Raw genomic sequence first — 24123 nt, 5'->3', positions numbered from 1 at the left:
AGAAATACACTATTAATTGCTGATGATTTTAACCATTTTTTTTTAATGAGACATATCCAAGAGAAATACAAATACAAATGACTTATATTTTATTGTCTGTATGCCCACTATGATATAACACGAAGCAATTCTAAATAGCATTCTCAAATGTATAAATTGTATTATGTTTAAAGTTTATTTGCCTGGATTTATTCTAGAAATATTTCGTTGATAGTTTTTTTCTATTTACATATCATTTCTTAGAATAAATCGATAAGGACACTGATTTACAAGTTTGACCAGAGTTTTTAGGCATAAACTTCATTCTGTATTTAAGTGCTTGAAAGTAGAAAATCTGAATTATATCAATTTGGGACACAAAATATATTGCTCTACAAATCTCGAACTTGTATGGAACAAATTAATTAATGTCTTTCCGGTTGCATGTCCGTCGCATTCAGTGCTGCAGCACTTTGATATTGCTTGATAACATCACTGTTTGTCGTTCGGATGCGCATCATTATATCACTCGGGCTACGCCCTCGTGATATAATTCCCCGCATCCGAACTCCAAACAGTGATGTTATTGAGCAACAAATCAAAGTTTGGGATATATTATTTCTTAATTATATGCCTGTTCAGTACAGTGTTTTGTGTTAAGTTTCCAAAACTTTTTAAACGAGGGTAAAAAAGGGACGTAATAAATGGAATTGGACAAGGTGGTACCTATCCTTACATAATAGTCTACAGTATAGTTTCTTGCATATCAGACAGGATTATCTACCGTTTGTAAACACCGGTGCTAGAAAACTCTATCTTACACCCCCATGTAAGACAATTCGCGTGTTTTAAATGACGTCATTGACGCGAGCCTTTTATGAATGAATTGCGTTCTTAGGATGACGTCACTTAACCGTTATGAATGAAATTGTCAGTTCATGCGCTACTATAAGTAAAAAGTGCGTTATGAGAATATCTGTTTTTGTAATTTCTGTTTGAAAATGATTAATATGTATATGCAAGAAAAAGAATCAAACACCGCCTGCCGGTACAGACCGGAATATCTAGCTCTCGGGTGACTGTTTACGGCGGAAACTCGGCAGACCCTCGTTACCGCCGTAAACAGTCACCTTCGAGCTAGATATTCCGGTCTGTACCGGCAGCCGGTGTAAGATTATAAGAATATGTTTTTTTTTTTAAAATACTGTTGAAAAGATTTGAATAAAAAAATGTAAATTTCCGAAATCAGAATGATGTTTGTGAGGCTGCAAGCTTATTTTTGCTTATATTTATATGTATGTTGTATTATAAAGCCTGAATAGATTCAATTATGTAATTTCTGTTTCAATCATCACGATTAAGTAAAAAATGTGACCACTAGAGTGTTAACAAGGTTTTTCTACTTTAACCTCCCGTGGCCTAGTTTTTCATCTGAGATTACCCATGTTCGAACTCATCCAAGCTATTACCTAGACAAGCATCCTGACAAAATGGTGATTAAGGCAATAATGTGACCGCTAGAGTGGTAACGAACAAATGTGGGTGGACGACGGACATTCAACGACCCTTAAAGCTTACGTGAGCTAAAAAACAACAAATGTACATGTACATAGAAGTATAGTGCAAATGGGTATAGTGCTACAAGTTATTACATTAGAAACAGTCTAAACATTAATTAGTCATTAGAAACCCACACAGTCTGCCTTTAATAATACATATTTTCCGGAAAGTTTCCTGAGAATGGTTAGAAATTACTGATTTACAGGTGGAAGTGAGAAAAAAAAACAACAAAAAAACAAAAAACAAAACGAAACACACGCACAAATTAACACACGAACGCACGCACGTGCGCGCAATAATATAAAAATCTCGTATGGATTAACAATTTTCCTTCTTAACATTAAAATGACTACGGAATTAATAATTGACAAACTGAAAAATAATGAAAACAACCCTATCTTAAGAAAGAGATATGATATTACATAAAATTATTTGTGACATTTCAACATACGAAAAAACCCAAAGTATAAAAAAGTAATATTTACTATTGTACGCAAGAAATTGCCCCTTTAATATATAATATCTATCCGTTAAATTTACAAATCTATCATGTAGCACAGAAGAAAGCAATATTCAGATTCAACAGTTCTTTGATATTGTACATAATTTACATAACCTATTTTTTTGCTGTGGCATTATGTCTTCCGGTCTCAGCAGTGAACCATAGTTTATAGTATTTCATACGATATGTATGATTTATATAATGCTATTTAAAACGGTTTGCACGACATTTTATTCACTCAAGTGTGCATCTCAACGTGCAATTTTATTTAAATAAGATCTTTTTTCCTTATTAATGATAATAATAATATCTTTATTTCCTCCAAAAGAAGAGCACATTTTTACAATTATACAATTATAATGGAACAAGTAAAATATTCAATTACAATGCAAATAATTACGAAGATCTATGGTTACAGTATGGAAATCAGATATTTAAATATATACACACATTAATATAATGTAGTTATCTATTTTTTTACACGCATGTAAATAATAATGTGGTAAATAGTAAGAGGTCGAAATAAATATCATTATATAGTCTATCAATTGAGGAGTTTATCAATGAATTTTATAAAAGAGATATAAGATTGAATTCTTGTTTCGTTTATCACATTAAATGAAATAAAACCGCTGAACATATCAAGTAATTGATTGTCTGCGCTATATGTACAGAACCCCACACGTATCACATTCATAAAGTTACTCATTTGTGTGTGTTCTCGTATGTTTTCTTCTTTCTCCTCGAAATTTGCAATATTTGCATTATATGTAATTTTGTTAGTATGGATATTCATATGCTTATTTCGGCTATAATTACTCGTAAAAGAACGATAGCATATTACACATTCATACTTCTTAATTCTCACCAGTGTGTATTGTCATGAGTTTTTTCAGATTAACGCTGTGCAAAAATAAACGATGACATATTTCACATTTATGATTCTTCTCACCAGCATGTAATATCATGTGTTTTTTCAGATTAACGCTGTGAAAAAATAAACGATGACATATTTCACATTTATGATTCTTCTCACCAGCATGTACTATCATGTGTTTTTTCAGATTAACGCTGTGAAAAAATAAACGATGACATATTTCACATTTATGATTCTTAAATTCTCACCAGCATGTACTATCATGTGTTTTTTCAGATTAACGCTGTGAAAAAATGAACGACGACATATTTCACATTGATGATTCTTCTCTCCAGTGTGTATTGTCACAATTATGTTGTTTAAGAGTACCTCTTTGAGAAAATGAACGATGACATATTTCACATTCATAATTTTTATCATCAGTATGAATTGTCATATGTGTTTTAAGAGTACCTCTTTGAGAAAATGAACGATGACATATTTCACATTCATAATTTTTATCACCAGTATGAATTGTCATATGCGTTTTAAGAGTACCTCTTTGAGAAAATGAACGATGACATATTTCACATTCATAATTTTTATCATCAGTATGAATTGTCATATGCGTTTTAAGAGTACCTCTTTGAGAAAATGAACGATGACATATTTCACATTTATAATTTTTATCATCAGTATGAATTGTCATATGTGTTTTAAGAGTACCTCTTTGAGAAAATGAACGATGACATATTTCACATTCATAATTTTTATCACCAGTATGAATTGTCATATGTGTTTTAAGAGTACCTCTTTGAGAAAATGAACGATGACATATTTCACATTCATAATTTTTATCACCAGTATGAATTGTCATATGTGTTTTAAGAGTACCTCTTTGAGAAAATGAACGATGACATATTTCACATTCATAATTTTTATCACCAGTATGAATTGTCATATGTGTTTTAAGAGTACCTCTTTGAGAAAAATGAACGATGAACATATTTCACATTCATAATTTTTATCACCAGTATGAATTGTCATATGTGTTTTAAGAGTACCTCTTTGAGAAAATGAACGATGACATATTTCACATTCATAATTTTTATCATCAGTATGAATTGTCATATGTGTTTTAAGAGTACCTCTTTGAGAAAATGAACGATGACATATTTCACATTTATAATTTTTATCATCAGTATGAATTGTCATATGCGTTTTAAGAGTACCTCTTTGAGAAAATGAACGATGACATATTTCACATTTATAATTTTTATCATCAGTATGAATTGTCATATGCGTTTTAAGAGTACCTCTTTGAGAAAATGAACGATGACATATTTCAAATTCATAATTTTTATCGTCAGTATGAATTGTCATATGCGTTTTAAGAGTACCTCTTTAAGAAAATGAACGATGACATATTTCACATTTATAATTCTTCTCACCAGTATGAATTGTCATATGCGTTTTAAGACTACTGCTCTGAGAAAATGAACTACGACATGCTTCACATTTATAATTCTTCTAGCCAGTGTGTATTGTCATATGTCTTTTAAGATACCCATTTCGAGAAAATGAACTACGACATGCTTCACATTTATAATTCTTCTAGCCAGTGTGTATTGTCATATGTCTTTTAAGATCCCCACTTCGAGAAAATGAACTACGACATGCTTCACATTTATAATTCTTCTAGCCAGTGTGTATTGTCATATGTCTTTTAAGATACCCATTTCGAGAAAATGAACTACGACATGCTTCACATTTATAATTCTTCTAGCCAGTGTGTATTGTCATATGTCTTTTAAGATACCCATTTCGAGAAAATGAACTACGACATGCTTCACATTTATAATTCTTCTAGCCAGTGTGTATTGTCATATGTCTTTTTAAGATACCCATTTCGAGAAAATAAATTTTGACATGCTTCACATTTATAATTCTTCTAGCCAGTGTGTATTGTCATATGTCTTTTAAGATACCCATTTCGAGAAAATGAACTACGACATGCTTCACATTTATAATTCTTTCTAGCCAGTGTGTATTGTCATATGTCTTTTAAGATCCTCACTTCGAGAAAATGAACTACGACATGCTTCACATTTATAATTCTTCTCACCAGTGTGTATTGTCATATGTCTTTTAAGATACCCATTTCGAGAAAATGAAGTACGACATGCTTCACATTTATAATTCTTCTCACCAGTGTGTATTGTCATATGTCTTTTAAGATTACTGCTCTGAGAAAATGAACGCTGGCATATTTTACATTCATAATTTTTATCACCAGTATGAATTTTCATATGTGTTTTAAGATTACTTCTTCGAGAAAATGAACGATGACATATTTCACATTTATGATTTTTCTCGCCAGTGTGTATTGTCATATGCGTTTTAAGAGAACTGCTATGAGAAAATGAACTATGACATATTTCACATTGATGATTTTTCTCACCAGTGTGTATTGTCATATGTGTTTTAAGAGTTCCACTTTGTGAAAATGAACGGTGACAAAGTTCACATTCATAATTCTTCTCAACAGTATGTATTTGCATGTGCGTTTTAAGACTACTTCTGTGCAAAGTGGAATATTCACACATTTCACATTTATAATTCTTCTCACCAGTGTGTATTTTCATACCAGTGTGTATTTTCATATGTTGTTTAAGATTACTGCTCTGAGAAAATGAACGCTGACATATTTTACATTCATAATTTTTATCACCAGTATGAATTGTCATATGTCTTTTAAAATTACTGCTATGAGTAAATGAACTATGACATATTTCACATTGATAATTCTTCTCACCATTGTGTATTGTCATATGTCTTTTAAGAGAACTGCTATGAGAAAATGAACGGTGACATATTTCACATTGATAATTTCTTTCACCAGTATGTACTCTTATGTGCGTTTTAAGATCACCTTTGTGCAAAGTGGAATATTCACACATTTCACATTCATAATTCTTTTCACCAGTGTATTTTTTCATGTGCTTTTTAAGATGACATTTGTGTACACATATTTCACATTCATGATTCATATCTTCAATGTGTATTGTTCTATTTGTTTTAGGATGACTACTTTGCGAATATGAACGGTGGCATATTGCATTTTCATGACTCTTTTTATCAGTGTGAATTGTCAAATGTATTTTAAGACTACTGCTATCCTCAAGTAAGCAGTCGCATATTTTTGCATATAAAATTTTCCTCAGTAGTCGACATTGTTATATATACTTGAAGATTGAATCTACCAGGAAATTATTTAAAACACACCGACACACTGTATTGACAAGTGTATTTTTGAGGTTACTAATTTTCTACAATGACTGATAAAATAATTTCTTTTTAACTTTGAGTTCGCGTTTTCCAATACAGGAACATTCACAAACAAAACTTTAACTCACTGGTTAGTAAAAATGATGTTTCAGTGCACTAACAAAATTACGAAGGAAAATAAATGATCACAATTTTCAAAGCAATAGTTTTTTTTATGAGTGGTTTCACACATGCTTCTACAAATCACAACATATTTCTTCACACACACATATTTGTATCCGTACCTCTGCTCAACAGTGTTTTTGTTGTTGTTGTTGCTTTCTGCCAGTACCACTTGGTAATCACTGTTTAAAAAGGAAGAAAGGAACAAGCAACTGTTAGTAAACATTTGTAATAATATATTAACTTTGTGGAAATTCTGTTAATCCTTTCAATACCTTATACAAGAGCGATCAGTGATCACATGCGTCGCCTCGTGATGGCCAATTTCATGTTGGGACAAGTTTTGTGACAAATGGACAGACAGACGGACAGTACACAACTAGACTTGGTACTGATCATTCCTGTAAAGTTTGGATGAAATTGCACTAGTAGTTTATGAAAAGTAGTCAGGACAAGTTTTGTGACGGACGGACAGACAGACGACGGAGAAGTAATCCCTATATGTTGCCACTACTCCGCAGAGGCGACACAAAAACTGCATTTAATAAATTTCATGAAAACAGAAATAGCGACATTTTATTATCAACTCTAGATCTTATTTTGGTGTCAAGACAACCAAAGCATAAAAACATGAAACCTCATTGTGGCTAAATCGGAAGAACAATTTATGTTTGCATGAGAAACTCCGTCTTCTGATCACCCATACATTAATGTTAAAACAACAAACATGGATATAGGAAGCAATCATAATTTAACTGGGTATAAATCTGCATTGTAACGGATGTTTTATAAAAATTTAATCTTTTTATGAGATGATTACTAATGCACTGTGAAGCTTAAACAGTTAGTGTGTTTGCACAAAAAATCTCATACATTTGTAATTGTTGTGTAATAATAAATAGTAACAATCCTTACCAAATGATGGAGGTAGGTCAAATAAAGAGTTATCTCTCTTTTATATCATTCATAATAAATATGCATATATGAGTTTATTTGACAGATAATACCCTGTTCCAAATAAACTCATCATGATTCAAATACTGTACAAGTACTTTTTTCAGTGAGAACTTTATTTCTGGTATTTCTGCGGTTCATAACAACACCGCAGATTTAAAAACAGCAGAAAATTAAGCCTTTCCCTATGTACATGTCGGAATGTTTCAACTATCGGTATTGTTTACTTACTTTACCCTATCTCCTTACGAATAGCGGTATTGGGATTTTTTCTTTATAAAATCTTTATTTATTATTTGTCATGAATAAAAGATTAGAAAATATCATTTTCTCTGCACATGCACTTTTACCGTTGTTTATACGACTGTTTTAATTTTCTCATTTTAAAATATATTAAATAATATCATTATCAAACACTTGATGCATTGAAGTCAAATAAAAGTAAAAAATATGTTTAATCTAGCAAAGTGTATTAAAGAAGCATTGTGTTTACATCAAATTACCCTTGAAAATTTACCTGTCTTCTGATCGTATATTGTACTGCATTATTTGTCTATGTTTTTTATGTATATAATAGTCTTTGCCATAAGTTTTTTGTTTGTTTGTAAATGGCCAAAGGCAAATGTATTGCTGACTGCCAATAAATAAATAAATGAATGAAATAAAAATAAATGATAAACAATGACACATGTTGGTTAGTACCATAAAAAAACCTGCAATAAACATACTCTTTTGTACTTGTACAAATCCTTGTTGTTATGTGTGATTTTGTCATTGTTTATTTTTTCACATTTACCTGCACTTGTAGACTTAAAAAAATGAGAGACATTCTCTTATTCAAATTGTGTTTGAATGTAACTGTTGTTGTCTTTTGTTTATTAACTTGTAGTTGTACATGTTTCTCTACCCATACATGAAGATTATGACGAGACACATTAATAAGTTGTCAGAAGTAATGAAACATCAACAAATCTTGAAATGTTGCCTGTTTTATTGGTTGATTTTGTATAAATATCTTAATTAAAATGCAGAAATTAATCGCACCAATGCAAAAATGTTAACACCACAGAAATAAGATACGCAAAAATTTAAAGACCATTATTTTAACAAAAATCACAGAATATTAAGTCCGCAGAAATAAGTGCTTATATGGTACATCTATAGCTCACTATTAATATGTCTGGTCTGAAAATGGCCACCATCAATTGTCAAAAAAGTCAACAACAAGACTAAGAGCAAACTTCTAGTTTTATCTTTTTTTTTCTGTTTATGGCATATAAACAATCTAAAGAAATAGCATCATTAATTTTCTAGAAATATGATTTTTATGTCACAAGTTTCACCAGCCTATTTAAAGAACAGGAAAGATCATATTAAAACATATACATCATGATGACTCACTGCAGTGATTCAGATTGGATCTTTAGATAATTTATTTTATCTCTAAATAAGAAATGTAAACGGTGGACTGGTATTCTTATACCCTTCCAGGGTATCAAGCTTATGGCTGAATGACAAAGATAGTACACAGAGTTCAATACAGTTCATTTATGTAATTCGATTGCATTGTTTGCATTCACATGAAACCTAAAAAGATAAAAATTCAGGAATTCGAAAATCTAGCTAATTGCCATTTTCCGGTACTTTCTGTATACGTACAACTCTGGGGAATCCATCTAAAGGGCATGTACATGTAGTAAAAATCTGTATGTTTTTGGGGTTTTTTTTAAATAAACTACAGTGTAATAAAACAATTATTTCTGAGTAAGAAAATAATTAAATATCACTGTATGAATAATTCAATACAAACAAAAAAATAAATACAAAAGTTTCTGCAGAAAATATCTCTACTGTATCTATTATGGCACATCTACATGTATGTAACAACGACTCTTTTTAATTCTACAGAATTTTATCATACTACTGCCTGAGTATAGAAAACTTTTTTTTGGAAAATGTGCGATAGATAGTACAGGAACATCAATAAATTTCAAACACATCAAGAAAAATGAAAATATCACTTAATAGTGTTATGTACTTCACCACAGAGCTAAATCCGTACTGTAACGTACCGAAAAATGGTGTTTAGCTAGGTTTTCGAAAGGTCATTTTGTTCAATCGAATTTTGAGACCTAAAATATCAAACAAATTGGTTAAAAAAGCGGCAATACAATACTTCAAAGACAAATGTTATCAAAAGACAATAAAATAGACAACAATTCTGTATTACAAACCTATTTCGCCAAATTTTAAAGACTAATAAACTCTTCTTCCAAACAATCGTTACAAATGGTGCAAAATTTTCAAAGGGAGTCAATCATGTCTAAACTAAATATGATTCATACATAATCGATTCGTACCGAAACCACCACAACGGCATCAACAGTGACTATAAAGTTATGGAAGACAGGGGTGAGAGTGGTTTCATCGAACTACCGTATAATATTTGGTACTTTGTATAGACAATAGTCCATAATATTATAATGACATCTAAGTCATTGTATAAACAACTAACACATTTCTGTGTCTTGACTGTTTAATTTACTAATACCAAGTGCGCTGGAGCTGCATACATTTAGGCGGGAACGCATGTTACAGAGAATCATGGGAAGTATAGACTTTCTTCTATAGTGATAACATAAATGAATTATAAGTACATACTTCTACATCTCCTTTGTTTTGAAAATAAAAAATAGTGAATTATTATATATGTACGCTTAAAATTTTCTTAGCTTATAAAGTTAGATAAATCATAACAACAAAATGAAATTATTAAGCCAATATATTAGTCCACCAACCTCGATAGCCTGGTCTTTCAGCTGGCGGGATCTTCTCACTGGGAAGAAAAGGCGATAACTTTTTCATATTTAATTCTATATAAAATAATATTGTGTCATATTTAATTCTACGTTAAATATATATTACATGCAATTCCTTTATTCTTGATTGTTAAGCCCATCTACTTAGTGTACTGACCAATTAACTTCATATTATTAACAGTCATAGAAATAAACTCAAAAGTATCAACATCTCGTATTCTATGCATCCACACCAAATAAACAAACATAAAACAGAGATATTCATGTTTGTCCTGCTTATCTTGATATGACATGACAATACCTTCTGCCTTGATCGTCCGATACAGCTTCTGGTTCTTGTGGAAGACACAATTATAACCCTTCACCAGAACTTGGGCGGACCGTATTTCCGGACCACGCATATTTTCAAATTTAACATTGCCTTTTCATTTTTTTCAATCTTTTGATATGAATATCATCATAAACATGTCGTATATTTAACCTTTTCCCTCATAAAGACGTCTTTTGACGGCCTTTTGTCCCGCCCCTCATTTTGAGGCCTCAAACATTGAAAAAAGCTTTATTTAGACCTCATGCAAAGACTGTTTTTCGTTTGAGAAATGTTGTTTAAAAATGTGATCACGTTTTTGGCGCCCCCATCAAAATAATACACCAATGGCCCGGGTTGACAGAAAGGGGATGTGTACCCTTTCTGTTTTGGGGTTTAAATGGAGGGCGGCAGTCCTCCTCATCGCCAAGAAAATTGTGGACATGTGACAGCTCAGATCGATCTAAAGGTTAAGTGTAACCAACGCTGAAAAGCCTTTTTTACTCTACCTCAATGCATTGAGAGTTGCAGCGCTTTAAAAAACAGTAATGATGGGAAAAAACAATGGAAAATAGTGAGTGATTTTACGCAATTTTGAGACGTCCCACCGTTGCCATGGTAACAGAAAATTTTAGATTGAACATGCTGTTACAAAAGCTAATATATTGTCCAGCCAAGTTTTATCAGTATTGAAGCATTTTTTTTATAGTTCCATAGCCGTTTGAACTTGTAACAGGAGGCTTTTCAATGAAAACGGCCATTTTTCACAATATGCTCATGTGGTAACAGGTTAAGGATTTTAAAATCGGACAGATTTATATTTAATTCAAACATCGACCTCGTTGAATATGTATGAAGTACACATGTGCACACGAAATGATATTGATTGTGGATTAATATGCTATATTTATTATTATCTACATTGACTCATTCAATAAAAAGTATAAAATAGCTAGCGTATACTAGAGGGAATAGATTGAGAAAATCTCATATGTAAAACATATTTTCATTCTGTGCTGATGCTATTATAAATGTCATTAATGAGTGAAGGTCAAGGTCTTTCGGTATATTTTTAACAGTTATCTTTGAAGATTATTATGTTCAAGTTTGAAGACAATCCATTAAAATCCGACAGCAAATTAGCAGATAATGAATTTATTTGACCGGACACTGACTGGTTTTTTTAAGGGTATCCTGAAGATTATTTGTTCAAGTTTATTTAAATCCGACTTAATGAATTTATTGACCGGACACGATTTTGCTGCAAGGTCATGCTGTGACCTTGACCTTCAAGGTAGCGACCCAAATGTTGCGCGCGACACGTCGTCTCAATATGGTGATCATTTCTGTGAAATATTTTTAAAATCCGACTTCAAATAACAAAGTTATGGGCTGGACACGAATTCGGGACGTACGTACGGACGGACTGACGGACGGACGGACAACACGACGACTATATGCTCCCCCGAAATTTTTCGTGGAGCATAACAAGCGCACGAAAATTCCAAGCGAATACAATTTGCTTACAAAAGCTAAAAGGCCATGCAAATATTTTCTCTAGTTTGATATTTTCAACCTGAACATACATTTAATTTCAATTAGATTTATTCATAATTAAATGTGTTTATTAATTGATCTGTTCTTTTTACTTAAACGTCGTGTAAGTCGGATACAATTACTCGTTTTTTCTTCAAAAGTATCTTCTTACAGAAGAAGACAGTTCGCAAGGACAAACAACAATTTATCCTCGGCTTCGCCTCGGGAAATTTGTTGTTTATCCTAGCAAACTGTCTTCTTATGTCTGTAAGAAGACACTTTTGAAGAAAAACTCGTACTGTATCCATTACTTAGCGAAGCATAAGACAAAACAATACAAATTGGAAAGATGAGTAAAGCATGATAATAACAATTTCATATTTTGAATTCTAGTAAAACCACGATAATAACAATTAATTACATATTTAGGACACGAGTAAACCGAGAAAATAAAGATTTATATTTTGGAGACAAGTAAAACCATGATAATAACAATTACATATTTTGGACCCCAGTAAATCCATGATAATGAATGTTACATATTTTGGACACGTGTAAACCATGATAATTATAATATATTACAATTATAAATGGAAAAGATGTGGAAAAACAGGTAATTGTATAGGTACTGCCTTTGGTATACAAATCATAATTGTATAGCCTTATTAGGTACTGCCTTTGGTATACAAATCATAATTGTATAGGAACTGTCTTTGGTTTACAAATTATACTTCCGTGGCCGAGTGGTTAAGGTCGTTGACTTCAAACCACTTGCCACTAACCGCTGTGGGTTTGAATCTCGACAGGGACTTTGGATTCTTTAATGTGAGGAAGCTATCCAGCTAGCTTACGGAACGTCGGTGGTTCTACTCAGGTGCCCGTTTGTGCCTGAAATAATGCACGGAAGGACACCTGAGGTCTTCGGCCACCAGTAAAGCTGGAACGTCGTGTAATGACCTGTACTGTGTCGATGTGACGTAAAACCTAATCTAACAAACAAAAAAAATCATACTAATACAAATGGAAAGACGAGGAAATTTGTGACATAATAACAGAGGTTAAAGAAAAATATACATAGTATATTTACATTTGTAATTATCTATATGGTAAATCTTTAAAACTAACACAAAACAGAAGAATGTTAAATTCAAATTCAACAGTTTTTAGTACTGTACATAATTTGTGTAACCTGTTTTTTTCTTTTCTTTTTTTTTTGCTGTGTTTTTATGTCTTCCGGTCTCAGCAGTATACCAGAGTTAATAGCATTTCATACGATATGCATGATAGATATAGTGCTAAAACGGTTTGCATGCATTTTTGTCTACTTAAATGTGCATCTCAACGTGCGATTCAAGATTTTTTTTCCTTAAAAATGATTTATCACATGTATCACATTTATAAAGTTTCTCTTTTTTATGCCTTCTCGTATGTTTTTTCATCTCACAACTGTTGGAGCACTGGCAGATGCAATATTTGCATTTATATATAATTTTGTTAGTATGGATATTCATATGCCTATGTCGGCTTTGACGACCCTTAAAAGATCGATCCTTCACGTCAGTGTGTATTGTCATATGTTTTTTAAGAGAACTGCTATGAGAAAATGAACGGTGACATATTTCACATTTATGATTCTTCTCACCAGTGTGTATTGCCATATGTTGTTTAAGATTACTTCTCTGAGAAAATGAACTATGACAGATTTCACATTGATGATTCTTCTCACCAGTGTGTATTGTCATATGTTTTTTAAGCTCTGCATTCCGAGAAAATGAATTATGACATATTTCACATGTATGATTCTTCTCACCAGTATGAATTGTCATATGTTGTTTAAGATTACTGCTCTGAGAAAATAAACGATTGCATATTTTACATTCATGATTCTTCTCACCAGTGTGTATTGTCATATGTTGTTTAAGATTACTGCTCTGAGAAAATGAACTATGAAAGATTTCACATTTATGATTCTTCTCACCAGTATGATTCTTCTCACCAGTGTGTATTGTCATATGTTTTTTAAGATCTCCACTTCGAGAAAATGAATTATGGCATATTTCACATTTATGATTCTTCTCACCAGTGTATATTGTCATATGTTGTTTTAGAGAACTGCTATGAGAAAATGAATGATGACATATTTCACATTTATGATTCTTCTCGCCAGTGTGTATTGTCATATGTTGCTTAAGATTACCTCTTTGAGAAAATGAATGATGACATATTTGACATTCATGATTCTTCTCGCCAGTGTGTATTGTCATGTGTCTTTTTAGCTTACTGTTGTTAGAAAATGAACTATGACAGATTTCACATTTATGATTCTTCTCACCAGTGTGTTTTGTCATATGTTCTTTAAGACCATTGCTCTGAGAAAATAAACTATGACAGATTGTACATTTATGATTCTTCTCACCAGTGTGTATTGTCATATGTTGGTTAAGATTACTTCTATAAGAAAATGAACGATGACATATTTCACATTTATGGCCCTTCTCACCAGTGTGTACTATCATATGTGTTTTAAGATTACTTCTCTGAGAAAATGAACGATGACATATTTCACATTTATGATTCTTCTCACCAGTGTGTATTGTCATATGTTTTTTAAGATCTCCTCTTCGAGAAAATGAACGTAGACATACTTCACACTTATGATTCTTCTCACCTGTGTGTATTGTCAGATGTTGTTTAAGATTACTGCTATTAGAAAATGAAGTATGACATATTTCACATTTATGATTCTTCTCACCAGTGTGAATTGTTATATGTTGTTTAAGAGAAGCCCTCTGAGAAAATAAACGATGGCATATTTCACATTCATGATTCTTCTCACCAGTGTGTACTGTCATATGTTGTTTAAGATAACTGCTCTTAGAAAATGAACTATGACATATTTCACATTTATGATTCTTCTCACCAGTGTGTACTGTCATATGTTGTTTAAGACTACTACTAGATGAAAAAAACCGATCACATATTTTACATCTGAAACTTTCCTTACTAGTCGACATTGTTATATATACTTGAAGATTGAATCTACAAGTAAATGATTTAAAACACACTGACACACTGTATTGACAGATGTATTTTGAGGTTTCTTATTTTCTACAATGATTGATAAAATAATTCTTTTTAACTGGATATTCAGCCACGTGTTTCTTCAGGTCGCATTTTCGAATACAAGAATATTCACAAACAAAACTTTAACTCACTGGTTTGTAAAGATGACGTTTCAATGCACTAAGAAAATTCAGTAAGGAAAATAAATGATCACATGGTCCAAAGCACTGGTTTTCTTACAAACTGGTTTCGCACATGCTTCTACAAATCACAAACAGTAGATTTCTTCACACACACACATATTGTATCTGTACCTCTGCTCAACAGTGTTTTTGTTTTTGTTGTTGTTGCTTTCTACTGGTACCACTTGATTGTTACTATTTAGATAAAAAGAAAGAAACAAGCAACTGTTAGTAAACATTTGTAAAAATATATTTTTTTAGTGGAAACTCTGTTAATCCGTTCAATACCTTATAAAACTGCAATTAATAAATTTCATAAAACAGAAATACCGACATTTTATTAAATTGACATTATGCTCATTTTTTCAATGTCAAGTTGAGCTTAAATTTCAAAAGATTGACAATAATGATGATTGACCAACAGTTGATACAAGAAAAAAGTTGGGGATAAAATATATATTTGCCTAAAATATATAAAGACTGCCCCACTCTTTTCATCAAATTGAACGTTACATGTTATTTCCGATGGATATTTACAAAACTTTCTGAGCTATATGAGTTTTTTTATTGTTCATGCGGAATAAATTGAAAACTGAAAGGAGTTATGGCAAAATGTAAAGTTATTTCGACTTTCACCCGTTTATTCACTATATACCCTTGGAAGGGCATAATGCCACTTTAATAAATTGGTATTCATATCGACTCTAGATCTTATTTTGATGTCAAGACAAGCAAAGCGTAAAAACCTGAAACCTCATTGTGGCTAAATCAGAAGTACAATTTCTGTTTGCATGAGAAACTCCACATTCTGATCATCCATACATCAATATTAAAACAACAAACATAGCTATAGGTAGCATTCAAAATTAAATGTTATATTTCCACACTGTAACGGCTGTTTTCATTCAAATTTAATCTTTTTTACAAAATGATTACTAATGCACCGTGAAGCTTAAACAGTTAGTGTTTTTGCACAAAAAATATCATACATTTGTATTTGCTGTGTAATAATAAATAGTTACAATCCTTACCAAATGATGGTGATCCTTATAAGTCAAATTAAGAGGTATCTCTCTTTTATATCATTCATAATAAATATACATACATATCTGAGTTTATTTGACAGATAATAAATATGTATCAGTTCTAGTACTGGTAAATATGTATCAGCACTGGTACAGTGGTACTGGTAAATATGTATCAGTACAACCATGTTCCAAATAAACTCATCATCTATAGCTCTTTATACAAACCCCATCATAAAAATCACAAATTTTAACAAACTTTTTAAATAATTTGATGGCTCAGCGCAAAACTCAGCTAAGTCCATATTTCACCTATAAGGACTTTTGATAAATTCTGAAAGCTAATTAAACATCCCTTTTAAGGCTTTATCCCTGAAAATATGTTGAACATATTCCATATATTAATAATTATATTTAAATTTTAAACATGCTAAGTCAAACTGATCAAATTAGTTACTGCAAAACTGGGTTAAGTCAAGTTAGTATGAGTTTTGCACCAATCATTTTTTCAACACACAAAAAATCACTAGTGCAAAGCTAGTCTTACTTGACTTAGCTTATTGTTGCATTAAGTAATAATATGAATTCACAGTATTATAGTTCTTTATCTTTTAAATTTTACAACATAGAACAGAAGAAAATTCCTTTAAAATTACATTTGTATGCTTTGAACTTGAAGTAGTTTTGATGACTCTAATAGCATTTGAATATTGTAAAGCCTTAATTGAGTGTGGTCATAGATAAGTATGACAACGTTTTAAGCTATTGCAAGAAGTCTACAATTTTTGCTGTTATGACTTGACATCACATCCATTTGTTGTTGTTATTATAAAAAAGTTTTGTTCAAATACTAGTAATTGTCATGAATTAAAAAGAAAGATAAAAAGAAGCATTGTTTTGTAATTTGGCATATCAATTTAGGACTAGTAACTTAAGTAAGAATTTAGATTATCCTATGCATTCTTTGACAGACCCTAACCAAAGCTATAGCAAATTAAAAATCTAGAATTGTGTCTTATTCAGAACCAGATTAAAAAGGCATATAAAAGTTATTTTCACATTTTATAATCAAACAGATTGGGACTAAATTTCAGATGGTGAATTATGAATATGATATGTACTGAATAAAAAATAATATTATCCAATGCAAGTAACTGTAGAACTTCAAAAAATTTGATTTATCTTTTATCTGGATATCTTTTTATAAACCCTCATAAATAAGAGAAATTAGAAGTAATATCTGCGTGTATATAGCTTGACTTCAAATGATATTGCATTAAGTTGTTGAAATTCCTTTACAAACAATCCTGTATTGAGTTAATTCCTTTCGAAAAGGGGATTTAACTCATTACAGGATTGGAGCAGTACCTCTAGACGCTTGCAGAAATCATGATCACAAAATAGAGAAATAGGCCTATCGCCAGTATCGGGTTTTTTTTCGCCGATTTTTATATTTTCATTCATTATCATACATAAATCGGTATGAAAAGATGAATTTGACCTATTAAAGTTCATTCCGTTGGGTCAAAGGCAAGATTTTAGCATTTTATGATTCAAGCTCCTTGCCCGGTTTATACCGGAACACGGTATTTAGTGTGGCGCTCCAAGTTTCAAGTTTTCAAGTTTTTATTGATATCTCAAGGCCCAACTGGGCATGTGAGAAAACAACAATATAACAAATGTTAACAAAACAAAGTAAAGTGATACATAATTGAAATGGCAATGTTATGAACATAATTATGTACATAAAAAAAGAGAACAAAATATAATAAAAAATAGAATAAAAATATAACATATGCTCCAATCTCACTCTCGGAAAGGTCAATACGATCGAATTTTAAGACCTAAAATTATATTAAATCAAACAAATTGGTTCTAAAAGTAGCAATACAATACTTCTCAGACGATTGTCATCAAAAGACAATAAAATAGACAACAATTCTGCATTACAAACCTCTTTGCCAGTATTTGAGACTGAAAAAACTCTTCATTCCCAAAAACGGTGAACAATCGTTACAAATGGTGCAAAATTTTCAAAGGGAGAGAATTATGGATGGTAATGTAACGATTCGCCACACTAACGATTCGCCACATTAAGATTCGACACAGAGTATAAACTATTCGCCACAGTTAAATAACGATTCGCCACGTGTTCAAATAAGAACTTTTTCACTCCTGTTTTCAAATTGTTGATGGAATACTTTTTTCCATTCTATATTTCATTTTGTTAATTACATAAATTAATTGCATGTATACTAAAACAGCTTTTATTGAATAAAAACACATGAAAACCAAATATTTAATTACCAAAATTTCATTACACATTGTAGATAAGTTAAACTTTATTTATATAAACTGGAAAATTATACGAAAACAGCTTTTATTGAATCACGGATTTATATTACAAATCCGTGATTGAATAAAGACACATGATAACATACATATTTTATTACAAAATTTACAAACACAGTGTAAATATGTTTACATTTTTTTAAATTTTAACCTGGAACGCAAGTCAACCAGGAGCGTGCAGTCAAAATTGAAGAATTACTCTTAATTTAAACATTTAGAAGGGTTATATTTATATTATTATGTATAAAGGTATTTTAAGGTAGAAAGAAATATCCTAATTGACACTTTTTCAAGAATCATTTTTACACTATCCCAATTAATATAAGCTTGAAACAATTACCTTAATTGTGATATATTATATATTCCAAACAAAATATGTTAGACTTTTATGTAAGGAAGATATCCAGGCAGGTTAGTTTTACTCGGGTGCTATTTCGTGCATAAAAAAAATAAAGGGACACATCAGGTCTTCCTTCTTCACCTTCAAAACTGAAAAGTCACCACAATAATTATGTTACTAAGATTTTTTTAAGTAATATGGTCACATATTTCACATTTGTTAGTCTCATTTCCAGAGTGTACTTTTGCCAAATGTGCTTTAAGGCTTCTAAACAGTGCAAACGAAAAACCACATGTATCAAATTTATGATTCCTCTCACCAGTGTGTATAGTCATATGTCCTTTTAGACTGTTTTTTTTCCATGCAGATCCACGATCACAAATCTCATATTTATAATTCTTCTCATTAGACAACAACTACGCTTTAGAGATCGACTGGATTATCAGTGGTCTCAATAGTGGGGTTAGATAAAGAATAAAACAATGAATTGAAACTAAAACTACACGGTGGTCTTAAAAATTGAAAAGTGGGGCGGTCTTTAATGTAGATCATGTAACCTTTAAAATAAAGAACTGAAAATACCGCTCTTTTGAAAATTGGTTTAAATAGAGGGGTAGTCTTAAAAATCAAGAATGGTCTTAAGTATGGGTTCTACTGTACTCAAATTTAAATAGAAGGAATTGATACGTAAATTCTTTAAAATTAATTAATTATTATTTCCTGGACATGATGAAACATTAATGTTAATGTAAGAAAATCAAGGGTTATTTCATAGGTATGGATACTAAAATATGATGTTCACAGAATTTTATTTATGTGTATATAAAAAACATATACAACTTCTATATTCAATTCTATGTTTATTTGGTTTAAACATATATACAATGTTCATCGCCAATACATGTAGTATAACGGCTGCACAAGACAAAACAATACATATTTAGAAGATGACAAAATGATGATGATAACAATTACATATTTTGGACAAGAGTAAAACCATTATAATAACAATTACATATTTTGGACACGAGTAAAACCATTATAACATGATATGCTTGTAAAACATGTATGCCGCCTATCGGCAGCCAATTAGTCATGTGATCAGGTTATTATGCATGACGTCTGACCCAGTGAACAAACAATTAATAAGGGTTATCTAGTATCTACTGGTCATGACAAGTCACTACGTAGTAATTATTGTGACCCCATAGGTTGTGTGCAGCAATTTAAGTTATTACAAACCTTACCAAATAATATATGCATAAATTTTATGAATCATTTAGGCCTCATTAATTAATGACAGCCAAGTTGTTATATTACATAAGACCTTCAAATGTGCATTCCAAAAGCATTTTTAGTAATATCAACCAAGGCAACTTGAGTTGTTGAGTTATTGGTCAGAAACCATCATTAAGTACAAGGTCAATATGACATTGACCCCTTGACCCAAAAATAAATAGGGGTCATATGCTGGTCATGACCAATCATCATACCAAGTTTGAAGTATCTAGGCCTAAGCGTTCTTAAGTTATTGATCGGAACCCGTTTTCACCTACCTTTGACCCCAAAATCAATAGGGGTCATCTGCTGGTCAAGACCAATCACCATACCAAGTTTTAAGCTCCTAGGCCTAAGCGTTCTTTAGTTATTGATCGGAAACCGTTTTTTTCATACAAGGTCAATGTGACCTTGACCTTTGACCCCAAATCAATAGGGGTCATGACCAATCACCATACCAAGTTTGAAGTTCCTAGGTTTAAGCATTCTTTAGTTATTGATCGGAAACAGTTTTTTACCTATAAGGTCAATATGACATTGACCTTTCACCTCAAAATCAATAGGAGACATCTGCTGGTCATGACCAATCACCATACTAAGTTTGAAGTTCCTAGGTCTAAGTGTTCTTTAGTTATTGATCAGAAACCGTTTTTACCTACAAGGTCAATGTGACCTTGAATTTTGACCCATTGGCCCCAAAATCAATAGGGGTCATCTGCTGGTCATGACCAATCACCATACAAATTTTAAAGATCCTAAGCCTAAGCGTTATTTAGTTATTAATCGGAGACAGTTTTTACCTGCAAGGTCAATGTGACCTTGACCTTTGACCCATTGACACCAAAATCAATAAGGGTCATCTACTGGTCAAGACCAATCACCACACCAAGTTTGAAGTTCCTAGGCCTAAGGGTTCTTTAGTTATCATTCGGAAACCATTTGGTCTACGGACCTACGACCAACAAATGCAAAGAAATATACCCCTTCTTCTTTGAAGTGGGGGCATAATAACAATAACATAATTATTTTAAACACAAGCAATAAGAGATTAATACACGGCAGAGTACGGTTGGAAGGTGAAAATTATCCCGCAAAATGAATAATGGCCCCGAGGGCTTCAGCCTGAGGGCATTATTCATTTCAGGGACGATTATCACATTCTACACAACTAAGACGTGTTTTTAATGTACACTTGGTAGATTTAATAGTTGCATTTTTCTAATAAAAATACTGCAATTTCTGTTGTTGAATTTGTTGTCTGCATTTCTACTGTACAGTACAGTAACTTCTACAGGTTTTTTGTATGTTCAAAGTACACTACTATACTGTAGTATAGTTTATATATATATATATATATATATATATATATATATATATATATATATATATATATATATATATATATATATATATATATATATAAAAAGAAGTTCGATTCCTTGTGTGGATCTCATGTATAAAAAAGTATGTATATATATATATATATATATTTAACTATATTTTGTATAGAAATTTATACTATACAGTAGTATATAGAAGCAATTAAGTTTTATTTTCATTTTTTTTCGGAATGAATTTGTCGTATTATTTCTTAAAATTTCAATAGTAATAAAACTGTGTGTGTACAAAAAACCCCTTGAATAGCTCTCATAATAAAATCAAGCGATTCATGCTTAAAACCTTAGTAACTTTCACTTTTACAGTTAACTGTTTGATGACGTAAAATGTGACGTCATTGTTTCAGTTTGAGCATGTGCACATGTTCAGCGGGCTGATATAGAGAATAATAGGTTGGTGCCGTGGATGGAGAAGGTTTATCTGGCGAGGCGGAGGAATTTATTGGGTGAGCCGAAGGCGAACCCAATAAATTCCCGAGCAGAGCCAGATAAACTTTCTCCATCCACGGCACCAATCTATTATTCTATTTATCCTGTCACCGTTTTTTTAAAGAATTTTATTAGGCAAACTACCTTTAATCACACTATCGGAAATGTTTCTATATAAACAAAGAAAGCCTGAAGCGTGCATTATTCTACAACAATGCACTCGCCGTTCTTATTATCTCCCTGTGTATGTTCTCATTGAGGGCGCCATTTTGTTTGAAAAATGTGATAAATAAAAACAATATTTTTTGTCGAATTTTGTTGTGAAAACTATCTAGAATGAAAGAAAATGGTCTAACTAAGAAAATGAATTCGAACACCAAGATCTTTTATTCAGTCGTTAACGCTGTACAGACGTTTAAAGTATTGTTTACGTGACGTCACAATGTAGCGCCAAACAGCACGTGAAAAACAATCAAATCAAGTACGCTATTTTAATGTCGCAAACGAGTTAAAGTTTTACATTTATTTCACTTTTAATAATTTTTTTTCGCTTGAAAAAATTATAGAGTGAAATAAAATAAACAAATAAAGTTTTATCAACGTTTCCAAAATTCGTTATTCTACACACAGAAGATTTAACGACAATTTTTAATTTTTTTCCTGAAAAGTAGTCCGGCAAACATGCATACCACGTGATCAAGTGCCGTAGATCAGTAAAATTATACGGCACCTTGTTATCGGGCCGAAATTGATACAAGTGACAGGATAAAACTAGTTCTCGGCCCCGGGCCGCGAACTCATAATAGGTCACGTGACACTCATAATCAGTTGAGATCATGGGCGAATTTGTTACTATATATAGTAACAAGTGGATTAAACTATGATAATAACAATTACATATTTGGGACACATGTAAAACCATGATAAGGAAATTGCATATTTTGTGATTAAAACAATTACATATTTTGGACATGAGTAAAACCATTATAATAACAATAACATACCTTGGACATGACTTAATTAGGCCTACCAATCATAATAACAATTACAGTTTTTGGACACTAGTAACCAATGATAATATCAATTACATATTTGAGACATGCGAAAAACCATGATAAAAACAATAAAATATTTTGGACCATAGTAAAACCATAATAATAACAATTACATATTTTGGACACAAATAAGCCATGATAATAAGACAATTATTATTTGGAAACAAGTAAACCATGATAATACCAATTACATATTTTTGACACAAGTAAAATCATGAAAATAACAATTACATATTTTGGATACAAGTAAAATCATGAAAATAACAACTACATATTTTGGATACAAGTAAAACATGATAATAAATATTACATATTTTGGACACCAGTAATCATAATAATAATTACATATTTTGGACATAAGTAATACATGATAATAACAATTATTGTTACAGTTACTGTCTGTGGTGTACATGCAGGAAGACTGTAAAAAGGGGGTATTTTACAGAGACAAATAAGTGTAACAAACAAATAAATGTTTTTACTGGAATGTATGTTTTAAGATAAACATTTTATCTGCATTAAAAACGTGGTCCCTTACTAATATCAAACATCTTACTTTTTTAAATAGTGAATAATATTTTATAGTTTAAATAGTCTTAGAATAATTTAATAGTTTAAATAGTCTTAGAATAATTTTATAGTTTAAATAGTCTTAGAATAATTTTATAGTTTAAATAGTCTAAGAATAATTTTATTAGACGGTGTAAAGTTTTATAGTAAAAACAGTCTTAGAAATTTCATTTGACAGGGTATGGTTTTATAAATGTCATTAAATGACCTTATTCTAAGTATGAACGACCATATACTAGTATACATTATATATTGGAAAATTATATGTTGCATCTGTATAAGACACCCATTGACTAAACCAATGTATTGTATGGATAAAACAGATCATCATGTAAATTATGTTGAAGAAAACAAATCCTTGATATACGTAAGTTGGTAACATTTCGAGAATGCAAAGTATAATGTATAACAAAATGACATACTTTCTAATGTTAAATGATATAATTTACACATTTTAGTTTTGTTTTAT

General features: G+C 31.3%; 2 protein-coding genes across 2 annotated transcripts; both read right to left on the bottom strand.

Moving 5' to 3' along the window:
- Positions 1–4863: 4863 nt before the first annotated feature.
- On the bottom strand, positions 4864–9604 carry LOC132751077 (zinc finger protein 98-like). The gene is made up of 2 exons (XM_060741188.1): positions 9536–9604; positions 4864–6529 (listed from the first exon to the last, which is right to left on the bottom strand). The coding sequence occupies exon 2, from the start codon at positions 5945–5947 to the stop codon at positions 4934–4936; it is 1014 nt and encodes a 337-aa protein (XP_060597171.1). The 5' UTR covers positions 5948–6529; positions 9536–9604; the 3' UTR covers positions 4864–4933.
- Positions 9605–13040: 3436 nt separating this feature from the next.
- Positions 13041–18274, bottom strand: LOC132751076 (zinc finger protein 99-like). The gene is made up of 2 exons (XM_060741187.1): positions 18188–18274; positions 13041–15403 (listed from the first exon to the last, which is right to left on the bottom strand). The coding sequence occupies exon 2, from the start codon at positions 14975–14977 to the stop codon at positions 13289–13291; it is 1689 nt and encodes a 562-aa protein (XP_060597170.1). The 5' UTR covers positions 14978–15403; positions 18188–18274; the 3' UTR covers positions 13041–13288.
- Positions 18275–24123: the final 5849 nt, after the last annotated feature.

The sequence above is a fragment of the Ruditapes philippinarum genome, unplaced genomic scaffold (assembly GCF_026571515.1).
Source record: "Ruditapes philippinarum isolate M1 unplaced genomic scaffold, ASM2657151v2 ctg13953_1_1_1_1, whole genome shotgun sequence".
NCBI classification, from domain to species: domain Eukaryota; kingdom Metazoa; phylum Mollusca; class Bivalvia; order Venerida; family Veneridae; genus Ruditapes; species Ruditapes philippinarum.
This window is presented reverse-complemented; position numbering and strand designations above follow the sequence as displayed.